We start from the raw sequence: 16,516 nt of genomic DNA, 5'->3' as shown, positions 1-16,516 counted from the left end.
CAGTACACCCAGATATTTGACTCTGCTTTCCAGGGAATTTTGATATTAAATAGGAAGATTTCTTCTTTAGGAGATATTGAGTTTTTAGTGAAAAGCATGGCGATGCTCTTTAGAGGGTTTACTTGCAATCTCCAATTGGAGAACCAGTGCTCTAGTTTCAGCAGATTTTCTTGCAGTTTCTTATTTACAAGAAGCGGTTTAAGAGATCTGACTAGTGTAGTTGTGTCGTCAGCGTAAAGGGCAATGATGGATGACATTGGAGTGTGCGGTATGTCCGCCATGTAAATCGCGAAAAGTATCGGTGCCAGGAGAGACCCTTGAGGCACTCCTGCTAAGATTCGTCGCTGGGTAGATAATACATCATTTAGTTTGACTTGCATTCGTCTGTCACTGAGAAATGACTTTATAAGGTGGACTAGATACAATGGAATGGCGGATAAAATCAGCTTGTATAGTAGTCCAAAGTGCCACAGCTTGTCAAAAGCCTTTTCTAAGTCAAGAAAAACTGCTCCGGTGTATTGGCGCTAATTGTAGCTTGTGGTCATGAACTCAATTAGTCTATGGATTTGTTGAGTAGTGCTATGAAATTGGCAAAAGCCAAACTGTTCTGTAGTTGTAACTTGTTTACAGAGACTTGAATTCTCGAAAGGATAACGTTTTCTGCAATTTTGTCCAAATTAGAAATCAGACTTATGAGATGATATCTTTGAGGTTGCTATGGATCCTTGCCAGGCTTATAAATAGGAACCACGTCTGCCAACTTCCATGCAGAGGGAAAGTACTCGAATCTGAACATGGCATTTATTATTGTTGTAAGATGTACGATGGCCTTTCGGGAAAGCAATTTAATAACTTTATTGGATATGCCGTCAGGCCCAGGAGCTTTTTTATTCTTTAAATTCTGTATAATGTCATAAATTTCAGCTAGAGAAGTAGGTGTGATTTGGCTGGTACAGGTATCAGACCGTTTTAGCACGCACCTGACGTGGCGGTGAATTTTATAAATATGATTGAAGTTTAAGTTGCACTGTTTTCTAAATTTTTAACTATAGTTTTGGCTTTTTTCTGCATCTGTGTGAACAATGCCTAGATCAGATTTGAGAGAGAGGAGAGATTTATTTCTGTTTTTGATATTTCTCAGCAGCTTCCAGATGGTTTGATCACCGGGTGATATGGACGCTAATTTGTCTTCCCATAATTTGTTTCTTTGGACTGTAAGTGCATTTCTCACTGTAATATTCAGTTTGTTGAGAAACTGTCTTGGGAAGTCCTTGGGTTATCGTATCCTTTTCTTGCCTTATTTTTTTTCCCTGATTAAGTTCATGATAACTTGTGGTAGTCGTATAGACTTAGAAGCAGTTGAATTTGAGGTGATAGATGATAAGGCTGCGTTAATTTAATGAGTAAGTTTATTGACTACAGATTCGACTTCTTCCTTGGAATTAATATGAGGAACTGGGCCAATGCAGTTTGGGAGCATTTTGGATAATCGTTCCCAAGGAATGAAGGTGTGAGGCGCAGGGGGCAGTCCCTTCTGATTACCCAGTTGGAGCAGAATAGGGTTATGGTCTGAGAATAATTCGTTCAGTGATTCCAGGTTGTACTGTAATTTAACATTCTGGAGGACAACTATATCCAAGACGTCGGAGGAACCAATCGGACTGTGATGAGTTGGTACTGAGAGGCCAGCCACAGTTGCGCAATCGAGAAATACGGTGGGCCATTCTTATTAATAGACTTACTGCTCCAGGCATGATGTTTTGCGTCTCCGGCGATAATGACGGGCACTTCGACTCCGAGGATGGCATCCAGATCTGAGGTCAGCAATGTTATTGATGGTGGGTTATAGGCAGCGTAGATTTTTAGGTTTCCGACGGAGTTAGTGATGACATTAATACTTGTGATTTCGAGATTAGTGCTTGTAGGGTTGGCTACAGAATGATGGTTGATGTAATTTTTGATGAGGATGGCTGTACCACCACCTCTGTATTCGAATCTGTCATTGCCATAAAGCTGGTATCCTCTGATTTTGGGGTTGTCAGCAGGTGGCAAGTGAGTTTCATTAATTAATAATATATCCGGATTATATCAATCATTGAATTCTTGTATTTCTAGTATTTTGGTTTTGAGACCTTTTGCGTTCCAAGCTATAATCTTTAGAGAATCTGGAGTGAAGTTTTTCCTATATATCAGAGTGTGCAGATAAGATGGACTGGGTTTGCTGTAAAAACCTTTTTGTAGTGCTTAGTGATGGATTTGAGTTACTGAAATCCTGCAGCATATTTGCAAGAGAAGAGGTGATGACAACTGTTGTATTTGAATGTGGATTAGGCAGATTCTGGTCATGGACTGTCTTTTTGGAGCTGGCCACGTCGGCATATGTCCTTGTTTGATGTTGAAGGTTCATCTTCTTGGGAGGGGGGAGGAGGACTCAGTTAATGGTGGGTGAGCGCCTGTCGCTCTGTTCGAACTAGTGGGAGAATGATGAGCTTGAGTTTCTGGAGCTCTCGTTTTAGATAATGAGGTAGATTGAGTGTTTGGCTCAGTCTGCCTGTTTTTGGGGTGGTACATACACCCTCTATAGTTAGCAGGGTGAGGGCCGCCGCAGTTAGCGCACTTACCCGGGGTGGTGTTTAGTTTGGCGCAGGTATTTGTAGGGTGGGTCTCTCCACATTTTAAACATCTGTACTGAGCTTTACACAACTTCTGGGCATGGCCACATTTTTGGCACTTGTGGCACTGCCCAGAAGAAGCTCTTTTCCTCAGTGGTTCTGGCGAGATTTTAAGCCCACTGATTGACTTCAAGTTGTATACTGTATGTTTTTAGAAATATTATGGATCTCCACAAGAACTAGAGGCATAGGGGTCTTATTTGATCTATACATTCTGCTGACCTTTATAGGAGGTAGATTCTGTAAGTTGATAAAATAGCTACTGAGGTCAGTAGCTATTTTATCTGGATCAATATCTTCGGATACTGTTTAGAGCACCATTTTCAAATTTTTGCCAGAGGTAAGTGAGAAAGTATGATACTGAATACCTCTGGTGTCCATTTCCTTTGTTAAGTTTTTGTAGTCTATTACCGTAGCGGGCTAAAATTTTGATGCTCTCGTCTTTGTTTTTGGCAGTGGAATAGTTTATCTGCAGGTTAGCCATGACAGTTCTTAAGGTTGTCGATCTCTGCTTTTCTCTTAGGATGACTGGAGGCACCTTTTCATTGGGCGGAGGCAGAGGAGTCTGAATTGGGAGCATCTTCATCCATATCATTTCTTGGCTCCGAGGCGAGAGTTTTGCCTTTCTTGCGTACGTGCGTCTCTTCATGATCAGTGGGATTAGAAGTGGAGACCACTAGATTACGTTTTTCCTCCATTTGAGGAGTGGCTTCATTTTCATCATCGTCAGTCCCGGGGAAGGAGTAGAAATTTAGGAAGCCGGGCTATTCAAGCTCGAATTTTTTAAAAAGCTTCTTTATAAAGCTGAATGCTAACCCTTTATCGAGCGAGTCAATGATGATGATGTCAGGATCGATCATACTTACAGGCCATTTAAGTTTGAACTTTTTTTGAAGTTTATTTATGAAGATAAGTGCCGACTCTTCATCGAGCGAGTCTATGATGGCGTCAATATCTGACACGTTCATCTTGATTGATTTGCGTATAAACGCAAGTAAATCCTGAAAGTCTAGGGACTTGCAAGCAATAGTTCTGTAGACTGAGATAATCTATTAGCAAACTTTGTGAGAAAGGCTTAATGGGTGTTGTAGTGGTGTGGGAAGATGCTGTGAAGTTGGTTGACTCAGTTCGAATCACTTACCTCCCTAAGAGCCATACATCCACCACTGGTCCTCGTATCGGATGGGGCATATGCGGTCATTGACCTCATGCACGTTCCGTGCAGAGGAGGAGGCAGTAAAGAATTCGGGCAGGGCTAGAGCCAATGCAATGCAAGATTCCCGAAATGCCTCCATAAGTGGTGAAGTACAGCCTAAAAATGCGCAGTAGAAAATAAGCACGTCCGTCAAACACAATTCGCATCCAAAGCACAAATACAGGTATAATCGGACCAAATTCTACCAAAATATAGCCTTTATCCTTATAAGGACTGGCTTAAAGGGGCGAAGCAAGAATGCTTTTCATCTTCCCCGTTATCTGTAGAGGACAGTGTAGGGATAAGGTGTTATTGAGCTATTATAGCTCTGATCATGGCAGGAGGGTAACAGCAATAGCCGAGCCTCAGTTAGAACTTCATTGGCTACAGCATTGCCATCCATTACCCTCCAAGGGTATTCACTCCCAACAAACACTATAGTCCTTATAAGGACTGGCTTAAAGGGGCGAAGCAAGAATGCTTTTCTTCCCCGTTATCTGTAGAGGACCGTGTAGGGATAAGGTGTTATTGAACAATTAAAGCTCTGATCATGGCAGCAGGGTAACAGCAATAGCCAAGCCTCAGTTAGAACTTCATTGGCTACAGCATTGCCATCCATTACCCTCCAAGGGTATTGGATTAAATGACTCCATCACCGCATCTCACGGTCAATTGAACGCAAGACGTTGCTGACTATAAGGGCGAAGCAAAATGCTTTTTTAATCCCTGCTATCTGATAAGGATTACTGTGTGAGGAAAAGTTGATGAGCTAAGAGCTCTGCCTGAGTGGGTGCGATTCAGAGATCTTCATTTGGAAGTAGGATGGCCTTCGGTCTCCTATATTTTGAGAAGTCTGTTTCATCATAATTGGCTGCTTGTTGCACTAATTCATTTGGACGGTCAATTGAGCAGTCTAACTTAAATATAAAAGATTTTAATAAGAATTTAAAAATTTGGTGTATTTTTAAAGATTGTTATATTATCCATTTTCTTTCTAAATTATTAAATATTTTAACCAAATTATGTTTATTCTATAATATTATTTCAGACTGTATATAAAATATCTAATTTTATATATTTTATAAGGATATATTAACATTTCGCGTGTTTTAAATCTCCTTCCATGCATTCTCCACATTATTAGAATGTGTCATTTCCTTCAAATGTAAAATCGTTTCTTTATTTGGGACCTCTCAGCCATTGCGGAGTTTCGTAATCACCAAAGGCATTTCGTAGCTCTCCCAGTAGTGGATTCATTAATAACGAGAAGGACGCTGGTGATGGAGGGGTTGCTTGAGGGGACAATGTCATTTCGGTTATCTGTTCGCAACAGAATATTCATTAACTTCATAGAATCCCCAGCGTTGGTCCTAATTAACGGCGCCTAAATTAGGAAGACACTGCTTAAGGACAGTCAAAAGGGAACTGTTGGCTTTTAAATTTTCTACTCGAATGATCTTCCCTTTGATATCCAGTGACGCAAATTTATACTTCCAGGTTTACAAGTGGGAAATGCCTTCCATTAGTCGCTGTCTGCTCTGAGAATGTGCACAAGGATAATTCACCTTACGATGGAGATATTTGACTCCTTCCATTCAATGTACAAAGCTTGGTTATACTAAACAGTTGCAATATTCTCATTCGTTGAAATGAGCAGTGGGAGTGAGTTGGTCGTAACTACAATAAACCTCTTTTGAAACCAAACGGCACAGAATGTGATTTTGGCATTTGAAATGATCGATTTAGTTGCCAGCATGGGTAACAATATAATAAATCAAGTATTAATATAATGTCAGTATATTTTACTTGTATTACTGTATGATATAATCTTTATTATTGAAATTTAAATACATTTTTAACTTTAAATAATTTTTGATATAAATAAAGTTTTTAAAACCGGTTATTTAAAATTTTAACAAAATTAAAATATAGCATATATAGAATTATTTAATTAGTTACATAATACAAATTTTAAAAAAAAATCAGCTTACGCCTTTTTATTCCCTTATAGGGAGTAGGTGAGGCTTTTAAACCCTATCTAGCTTTTAGAGACTGAGTGGGCGGTTTAATATCCACCGGTAGCCAATCAAAGAGAGCTAGCCCCATCGCTAATTATAGGCGGGCACCGATGAAGAGACGGGTAAACAAGTGCTGCCATCTCTTGGTACCTAACCTTGACAGGATATGTTACCGTCTGAAATAATGTGGGTTCTAGTCGATTTTCTTGAGTTTACAGGACGAAAAACCCGCTTGCTTGTGCCAGAGATCAACTAACTCGGGAACCGGTCGAAGATCGGCTTACAAAAAGTTCCTCCAGTGGACTAGAAGTTAAACTTGAACTTAAGTCTACCTTCAGGCAGCCCAGTGCGGGGGATGCATACTCCACTTCCACTGAAGCTATATGTATATATTACACTGAAGAATCAGTTCATTGTCGAGTTTGCTTCGGCATAAATATGCACTGATATTTTAGTTCTAGGAAATAACGGTAGATGGCACCACAAAATACTCTTATATTATTAGCATCCGGTTTGTAGGTGAATATATGTTGCGAAGGAGTGTAAAACTGTCATCTTTAGCATGATTATAACAATATTGTAATACTATAAATATGTTCTCTGACAGATTAAGCAAGGAGATGGGAAATGGAGATTATAAACATGTCACTAAAGTTCTTTGATCAGAAACAGTTCCGAGTGATAGCATAACGTAGAGGACGGTCAGAATGAGTCTCGTTACATATAATTGATGATTCGGGGAACGATAACCTCCACGCAACCGAGATAACAAGCATTGGATGATTCATTTGTCTTTCCTGGCTGTGATTAACGTGTACTCAGTATTATTATAGGCACTCCGAACGAGAGCTTAATGCTGTCTCTGATGTGACTTTTACTAAAACCACATTACCGCACAGCCGTATGCTAATTGATGCACGTCAGACTGAGCCTTACTCATTAAAGTCCAGTTCTGGCTTAGCACTCCCCGTATAACTGTCTACAATATAAATGGCCGCGGATCTGTTTCTGTGCCTGCAGCTATTTAGAAGGTATTAGCAATACACAAGTAATTAGGGGAACTTCTAGTACATTAAGGGGTTACCGTGTGAGTGGATAAGGGATTCGATGCACAGGCAAAGCTCTGGATTTTAAATCCCAGCGGTGGTTGCGGTTATTCTACACTTAAGACAGGGAGGATCCATTCAAAGTCTCGCAATGGCTATCGACCATTTAACCACAATTGCATGCCGGGAAGGGTGCAGTCTCTTAACATGCAGTTACGTTATAAAATTAAAAAAAATATAACTATGTATTCCATTAATTAAAACTGTTTTAAATAAATCAAATTTATTGATTTCATTTTAAATAAATACAAAGAAGTTATTTCTAGGAAAATCAACCTTAATATTTAATATTTAAAACTAAATATATTTTTTTTAAACATGTAGAAAGATTACAAATCGTCACCTGCTCGCACGTGGACCTCTCGGCTTCCGATGACGCCGACAGTATTCGAGGCGACGCACTTGTAGACGGCGGCATGAACATCCTGTTGGTATTTTTGTGGCGAAAACGGTGGGAAGACTAGAGAACCATCAGGTCGGACGTGCCGAAGTCCTGGAACATCGCGCAGGGGTGTTCCATCTTGGTGAGACCACGTGATCACAGGGGAAGGGTTGCTCTGAGCCGAACACTGGATGACGGTCCCCGTGTTGTTGTTGAAGTCCACGTGGCTCGGAGGTTCCAGGAGGAAGGTGGGCCCCTGTTGGCCTTCCGATGACGCAGTTCTCGCCAGAGCTGCAAAATAAATTGGTTTTTTATTGGGAGAATAATGATTTCTTGTTAACTTTGATGCATTTATTTTGCTCTAAAGTGAATCAAGGTCTAAATTTGGTTTCAGACTTTGACGAACTAAACTCTTCGTTCTCGCAATTAAGTATTAATTGCTCCGCAAAAAAAACACCAAAACAGACTGTGTTCGTTAAGAGTCATCAACAGGATCATTCTTTCTTTTTAACTTTGCCCGCATTACTTTCATAGTTTTGCGACATCTCAAGTATGGGATTGTTAACGATAACAAGAAAACATGGTACTGACATCCAGTCATAATAAAGTTTTTATTTATTTGTGTGGGGTTTCCCCCTTCCTCAACCGCCCCTTAGGACTGGTAACTCTCCAAATGAAGGAGGGTTACCAGTTACTATATCCTATCTATAGCCTGTGTGTTCAGGGGACCGGTTTGCCTGCTTGTGGAATGAAAAACCCGAGATAAACTAGGGGGAAAACCCTACTGTCCACGCTTAAGACCGGCTAACTTACTATGGCTGAGAAAGATCCTTAAGTGTCCTCTGACCTTAAGTCTCGGAGGAGCTCCTAGTGTCCTAGGTTCGACGGGAATCAAACCTAGGACACTCCTTCCCCAGGCATATGGTTGCGAAGCGCATAGCCACTAGTCTAACCGCACGAACCATAATCTAGTGACGTGACATTACATCTACTGAAGTGCCGATAATTCTATTCAGTTAAATCTTCTAAGAACAGAGGAATGTTTAGTGCTTTTCAAAAGAAGGTGAGTTAGCTGGTTTGAGTTAGATGTCACTTATTTTCTTTCCACAAGGCAAGAAATTTGCAAGGACCACGCCTATTTAACAGTCACAATACACTACCATCATAGCCTTAGTTGCTTCACTAATTTTAAAACAAAAAGAGCATACACGTCCTCTCTCTCTCTCTCTCTCTCTCTCTCTCTCTCTCTCTCTCTCTCTCTCCCTCTCTCTCTCTCTCTCTCTATCTCTGTCTCTCTCTCTCTCTGCCTTCCACTTTTTGGTATATTATGTTAGCTTCGCCATTCATTTCTTCTCCATTCTCCTCTTCTTTCATTAATATTTGATTTCTACTCTCTCTCTCTTCCACTCTCGTCTATTACTTCTCTACAGTTGCGTGTGCCGTAAATCTATTTGTGTGCATTTCGACTGTCACAAACAGAAACGAACGAAGAAAGAAATATGCGATGCTTTTTTTCCCCACAACATCAAGCCCATTTCTGTGCTCGATATCTCTGCGTTTAGTTTTGCTAGTGAAATGCAGGTGCCATAAACGGACCTTTCAAGTTTTACCTGACGTGGAGAAATCTTTCAGTGGCTAAAATACCAACATCGAGCGTCACAGCATCTCCTCTTTTTTTTTTTTTTTCCGCCTTAGCGTATCGATGTGAGACGCCTCCAGAGATCAACTCCCAAGCATCCACTCGAAACTCTTCCCGTATATACCTGGTCTACCGCGTTGGGGGCTCATTTAGCGATCAATTCTACCTCCTGCTGTCCTTTCGTAAGCAGTTCTTTCCTTACTTGCTTTTGCAGCGGCAGCATCGAAGGATTTAGACGTTCTTAATCCTGTCCTCGGATTATCCGTAATCTCAGTAAAGGTGACTAATTCGCGTTGGAGACAGCAAAAAAAAAAAAAAAAAATCGTGTGTGTGTGTGTGTGTGTGTGTCTTCGGAGAACCGTGAACGTCTTCTTGGAGAAATCGATGCGATGTTAGAAGAGAGAAAAAAAAAATAAACAAAATGGACGTCTTATTTCCTCCGGCAATTTATGGATGAGTCATCACATTGCTAACGATTCCATCTTCGTACCTACGCACAGTCAGCAGTGCTATTATGGGACTTTAAAGACCTCGAGCCACGAAAAGTGCACACGCATCTAACTCTTTTTATTTTTTTGTTCTGGTTCTGAATATTTCTTTTAATGCTGATAACGAAAGATGAGAGAAAAGAATTTTGATGTCCCTCTTTTGCTCAGCTTTCTGACTTTTGTCTCTTTGCGAACACATTACAGTTCGTTTATTACACTATCTTATTTTTTTTTCTTTCTATTTTCTAACCGTTAATTCTTCTTTTCTTCAATTCTTCATTTCGTAGTGTTTCCCTTTCTCTTATTCTATTTTTTCAAGTTGCCTGAGCCTGATCACGAGACTCCAATCTAAGACTAACTAGAATACTCAGAATCTTTATAACGGCTTTCAACCGTACATGAGTTAGCCACATTCGTCAGAGGGGGGGACTGCACAGATTTCCTTAAGAAAATACCGGTTCCCAACTCCGAACCTAATGTCCAAACCTAACTCGGGAACACGTGCAGTTAACAGATGAGAACACCCTTAGTTGCGCGTAATTTTTAAACAAAGATTAACACTTCTTTCTCTCTCTCTCTCTCTCTCTGTCTTTCTTTGTGGTAATTAATTTGACAGTTCGCTCTTGTCGCTACTTGTCTTCCTTTCCCAAATCATAAATAGAATTGATTTCAAGTGACAACACACTCACTTGCAACGCCGATCAAAAAGATTAATGAAATCAAAGTGAAAGCATCCTTGTCTACATCGCCATTGCTGGTACTTGTCACATAGAAATATGATTTATCAGACAAATAACATCGATACTTTATTTGTTGGATACTTTTTTATAACAGATTTCGTAATGCCATATTTTTATCTGATATCAACGATTACGCCGACCTGGTTGCCGAGTAGTTAGCGTATCCGCTCTCCAGCTGAAAGACTGCGGGTTCGAATCCTGTTTAAGGCATGGATGTTTGTGATTGTCTTCCTCCCCTTCATACATTCATTCATACAAATATACTCTTACAATTATAAAATGCTCACTATGGGAGAAGTAAACGAAACCCTCCCGCAATGGGAGAGAGGCCTTCACCCAGCAATGGGAAAAATACAGTACAGACTGAATATCATCATCAAGGAATCCAATCTACAGTCTATTGGTTGGAGAGCAGACATACTCTCCGTATGGGAAATCAAAGGTAGAAAGTAAACAAGTTTTTTTTGTTAATGTTTTGATTGTACAGTAGTTTCGTTTTGTATTTTCATAGTAGCACGTTGAACAGAGGACGATTCCATGTGGTTGTCGGTCTTGAGTATTCCGAGTTGTTAATTGCTACTACAATCGGTCTATGAAAACAGCAAGCCAGTCTTTGACTGAAGGGCAAAGCTCAGTGCAGAGAACTGGCAAGCTCTGGATGAGCAGTGAACGGAGGACCCTGTAGATTTTTTTGAATTGATTTTGAAACAGCAGTCTGGCATTCAAATTCATCATCGTAACACTAATTACGGGTATAGACCATATTGGTCTGTTCCGGTCTCATTATCCATCCAATATCCTTTATTTGAGGTCTACCCTGCCTTCTCCTTCCAATTGGCTTATATTTTAGTATTTATTTAGGATGTCGGGTGTTCGCCATTCGGTTTACATGTTCAATCCATTTTTGTTCATAATTGTTTAGTTTTTCTTCTATTGATTTTGTTTTTAGTTCTTTTAAAATGTCTTCGTTCCTTTTTTGATCTAATTATGTGTATTTTGCCGTTCTTCTCTTAAATCTCATTTCACTTGTTTTTATTCTTTGTTTTTCTTGTTTGTTTATGGCCCAAATTTCACTGCCATATAATAATGTGGGCACTGCTAAAGTATTATATATTTTCAAGAGTGTTTCTTTTTGTACTATATTTGGGTGGAGTGTTCTCAAACTACATTATATATTATTAAAATAGGTTAAAAAAAAGATATGAATTTAATCATTAAAGCTTCACAAATTTGAAGTAAATAGTAAATTAAACGGGAGAAAAAATGAAAAATTACAAAATGGAACTAAGAAATTAAACGGGATAGTAAGATGCAAACTGAAGTACGGTAGAAGAAAAATTACCATCATTCTTTGGCATTTTTATGAAGTTTGCTGTCAACTTTTGTATTATTTCATCGTTCATATTTATTTTTGTGCTTCGTTACACTTCAAGGATGCATTTGTTATCGATTTCTATAAGTATTTTCTTGCAGGAGCCTCTTTTGCAAGAGAAAATAGACTTAGTACATTATCTCGGCGTAATTAGCTCGGTTAACGAAGCGAAGGAGAAGTATCTCGGATTAGCATAATGCTAATGAATGTGCATTTTACAAACTGTCTCTGCTATCACACATCGAAATATGAGACACGTGCCAGTGAGCTGTCATCCACCCTTAAGCTGTTTTTTGTTTTCAAAAAGCTCTCGATGCTTGATTGGATAAGTCTGAAGCTGGCACTGTTTCCTAAGAAGTTTTATTACTTCTTAAGAAGTATATTTATTATATTTCGTCGTACAGAAACACATTCATGTAAGAAATGGGGATTCAAATGATGTATTGTCGTTAATAAAAGTTTGGGATTGAAGTTAAGTGACTCCAAGCGTTTTACAAAGTTCCAGACGGATGAGGAGGATAGAATAAGTCATAACAATGCTTCGAATTTAAAGATATTATTCTTTTGTTGCAAAACTGAGGTTAGATCCTTGTCTAGAATGTTTTCCAATGAATTTTAACTAAAGGAGAATTTAGATAGCTTCATATGAAAATGTCACAGTTTTTTTTTTCCACCTGTCAGAAACTTGGATTTTTTTCTCGCAAAACAGAAGAGTAAACAGAAGAGAAGAGTAGAAAGTAAACAAGTTTTTTTGTTAATGTTTTGATTGTACAGTAGTTTCGTTTTATATTTTCATAGTAGCACGTTGAGCGGACTATTCCATGTGGTTGTCGGTCTTGAGTATTCCGAGTTGTTAATTGCTACTACAATCGGTCTATGAAAACAGCAAGCCAGCCTTTGACACACACACACACACACACACACACACACACACACACACACACACACACACACACACACACACACACACACACACACACACACACACACACACACACACACACACACACGCGCGCGCGCGCACACACACACACACGCGCGCACACACACACACACACACACACCTTATTCTCTGGAACAAGGGAGTGTGTGTGGGTGTGTGCACACACACACACACACACACACACACACACACACACACACACACACCTTATTCTCTGGAACAAGGGAGGTAAGATGAGAAGATAGGTTAACTCAAAGCTAGTTAAGTTGAGTTCAAGATCAAAATTATAAATCCACGCGCTCAAGCTCAGATAAACAATACTTACCCAAGTATTTGAGCGTCTACAGGATAACATTTTAACTTTTTTAATGGCAACCCTACCCATAAAATAATGAAAATTTGCCGGCCTGCTTGGCCGAGTGGTTAGCGCCGTGGGCATGGATGATTGTGATTGTCTGTGAAAATACGTGGTAATGGTTGGAGGTAGATGGCGTTGGTGTGGATATGAAGATAGTTGAGGTTGATGGAGTGGTGGAGATGGAAACTTGTAGATTAAATGCCCTCCCTCGATGAGTGTCTGAACTCCCTGGAGGTGTCACGTAATAATAATAATAAATTTAGAGCTTAATCTAATTAGTAATGTTAGCAGGAATCCTGCTCCTGAAGTTAAACGTGTTTTTTTTTTCCATTCTTTTTCATTATTTATGATTTTATCAAAAATATAATCAAGTGGAGTGGACAGTTGTGAGAAAATGAAACAAAACTTAAATTTGTAGTAATTCAAGCGAGATTCTTTATATTTTCTCCATTAGGAATGATTTGCAAATCAGAAATTAAAGTGTTTAAATGAAAGCAATTAAGGTGTTTGTCGATATTCGTTTATAGTTGGTTTGTATATTGCAGCTCTTCTTCAGATATCACCGAAGCTATGATTAGATTCTGTTGCCAGTGAAATATACTATTAATATATACATAAAAGAAAGAGAATGAACAAACAACCGACTATTAATGCAGCCCCGGTTGAGAACCATTGGTGGAGTTATAACAGAAAAACTTTCGTCCGCCTTGTTGGCCAAGCGATGGAGGATAATATTTTCGTTTTGCTAACAACAGCCGACTATGAGTTCGGATTCCACTGCGGCATGAATGTTTTATGAAAGTGCTTCTGTAATAGGTAAGATCCCACCACCATAATCATCTTCATCATCATCATCATCATTTTATAGCTCTTACGAAGGACAAAAACTGAGGATCACATTAGGTATGAAATATCGCTTAGTTGAAATATTGCTTAATTGAAAAAAATACTCATTTAAACTAGCAAAATAAAGTTCTGGACGCATGTTGTATTTGTTACAGCCATATTGCATGTATCGATATATTTTGCTTGTACAACACGATCGTTTTTTTTTTTTCGAAGCAGTTCTGTAATGGAATTCGCAATGTTTCTTACAGTTTATTTTAGGAAACTTGAGTAGCTAAAAGATAACAAAAGATAGTCTTATGTTTCCTCGAGGTTTGTTTGTGTGATCATTAAAGTTAGTAAACTAAACAACAACAAAAGGAAGAAAACTTCTTGGGCGATCATGTTGCTCTTTCCGGGCAAAATCAAGTAGCCTTCGTGACTCCTTTAAATGAAGAAGAAAAAAACGACACTAAAGATTTATACCTTAGTCTTTAAAAAATCCGGTCAATGGCTTCTGAAGGTTCACTTGATGGTTTTGACAATTCTTAATGAAGATTTGTTTTGGGAAAAATATTAAGAAAATGTCTTTTTGTTGTTTTTCGTTATACACATTCCGGCCACTGAATTTGAACATTTTATTTTACTTAGTCCTCTTCAGTTCCCTGCACATAGTTCTGTGAAATATTGCTGACCGACAGAAAGTTCTCTTAGACAAGAAATATGAGTTATTTTTTAACTGATTAAACACACTGGATGTCTCGCCTTTTGAGAAACCATTCAGATCTACTGTTTTCAAAATCGAACTACTCCTAAAGATCCTTTGTTTTTCCCATTGAAATCAGCGATTACTGACCAGCAACAACATTCTTAAATAGCTGTCTAGAACCAGTGGTGATGCATGTGACGAAGTGTTTATACACTGTGCAAGTCACATTTACGTACATCTGCGTAAAGGTTTCTAACTCAAACTATTTAATTAATACTTACTATTAGTAATCATCACTGCAGTTGTAAATGTTTACTCGTTACTTATTATTCCCTTAATTTAAAAATCAGATATGCATTGAAAATGAGTCGCAAATACTGAACTTGGATTCAAATCAACATTATTTTTCACTTTATTTATTAAATGTAGCAGGGTTTGAGTTTTCATCCTGGACAGATGTTAGGCGGGATAGCAACGGCACTGTCCAGGTCGGTAACCAACAAGCTATTGATTCGACTCCCGCAGTGGGCATAGATGTGAATGTGTTTAGGTACGAGATGATTTTCACCATGGTGTCTGCCCCGCACCATCCTATTGATTGGAGGCTTGAAAAAAACTTGGCGCCCGTAGGGCAGGGAAAAACTCACCATACTTAAAAATTGTACAGGAAGTTAGGTTTGAGCTTCCGTAGCTCTCTAAGTAACGAAGATATAATTTGGTTGGAAAGAACTAGAGTTGAATCCTTTTAGGACACAAAGAATCTTGTCTAAGGTGGGCTTTTCAACTGAAGGTGAGTTAACCGGTCTCACACAGAAGTTGCATGAGTTTTTCTTCCAGAAAATCTGGTTTCTTCATCCAGCAAAACAAGTAAACCGACAGAACATCCGCATGAAATTCATGTAACAAATTTAAAAAAAATGATAATATTTTTTCCTCTAGTGTCATCTAACTCGAATACAAGTACTGTAGCGACACCACTTTTAAGTCTTTGATATATATTATATATCCCGATAAAATATGTTTCATTTCGAAATTTTATTTCGCATCAAATGATGAATTCCTAGGTTTTCGATCGAATATAATCGTTGGTGGGCAAAATGGGTAGCGTAGCTGCTCTCCAACCAAGAGGCTGCGGGTTCGACTGCCGTCGTGGACATGGACGTTGGTGATTGTTTTCTAGTGCGTATAATTATAAATTAAAAATACAAATATATTTAAATATATCTATGTATATAATGCCTGTATATTTATAAATTAGAAATATATTTTGTTTCCAAGAATGATTTTATTGCTTTCACTTTTTGATAGAGCGCAGATAAATTCAATTCGTTACATAAATCAGATTATATTATTCATTAAAATTTGAAATTAAAATTAAAATTCCGCGTTCTTTATAATAATCTACTTATAATAAAAGGAATCTTTTTACAGCTTTAAAATTTCAAAGTTTTATAAGAAAGCAAAATACACCCAACAGTTTTTATAAGGTAAATTCTACATAAATATAACTTTAATTCATTCCTTTAGATCAGGCGTTCCCAACCCTATGCCCGTGGGCACCATGGCGCCCGTCGATCAATTTGTGTGTGTCCGCCGCTGTTCAACCGTGTGCCGTATAGTTTGAAATAATCACGTGCACATCACCCAACAATTCATGGCATGCGTTAATGACACATGACGATTATTAAACGCATACAATGTAAAGTAGACGCGCATTCGAAGTTGCACTCATTTAACAAGAGAATTCAAAAAATTTGCTTGAAAAAATAGATGGTGCCCGTCGCCCTACCAGTATTTTAGAATGTGCTCTAGGAAACAAAAAGGTTGGGAACCCATGCTTTAGATGGATTAATCGACCGTGAGATGCAGTGATCAATAGCCTTCGAGGGTAATGGATGGCAGTGCTGTAGCCAATGAAGTTCTAACTGAGGATCGGCTATTGCTGTTACCCTCCTGCCATGATCAGAGCTTTAATAGCTCAATAATATACCTACACTGTCCTCTACAGATAAGGGAAGCGCTGAGGGGGGAAATGTGTTTTTTTGACTGTAGCAGCGTGTGTTCACGGA

General features: G+C 38.8%; 1 protein-coding gene across 1 annotated transcript in view; it reads right to left on the bottom strand.

The window, feature by feature from the left end:
* Positions 1–16,516, bottom strand: part of LOC150107016 (cell adhesion molecule Dscam1-like) — a 754,963-nt gene that overhangs the window by 686,763 nt on the left and 51,684 nt on the right. The window contains exon 3 of the mRNA XM_090393540.1: positions 7,335–7,664. Within this exon, the coding sequence (XP_090249666.1) occupies positions 7,335–7,664 (330 nt within the window). The remainder of the gene's footprint in view (positions 1–7,334; positions 7,665–16,516) is intronic.

Source organism: Typopeltis vanoorti, chromosome 5, assembly GCF_054136105.1.
Source record: "Typopeltis vanoorti isolate ZY-2024b chromosome 5, IOZ_Tvanoo_1.0, whole genome shotgun sequence".
Classification (NCBI taxonomy): domain Eukaryota; kingdom Metazoa; phylum Arthropoda; class Arachnida; order Uropygi; family Thelyphonidae; genus Typopeltis; species Typopeltis vanoorti.
Note: the sequence above shows the minus strand (reverse complement) of the source record. Positions and strands in the feature narration are given on the sequence as shown.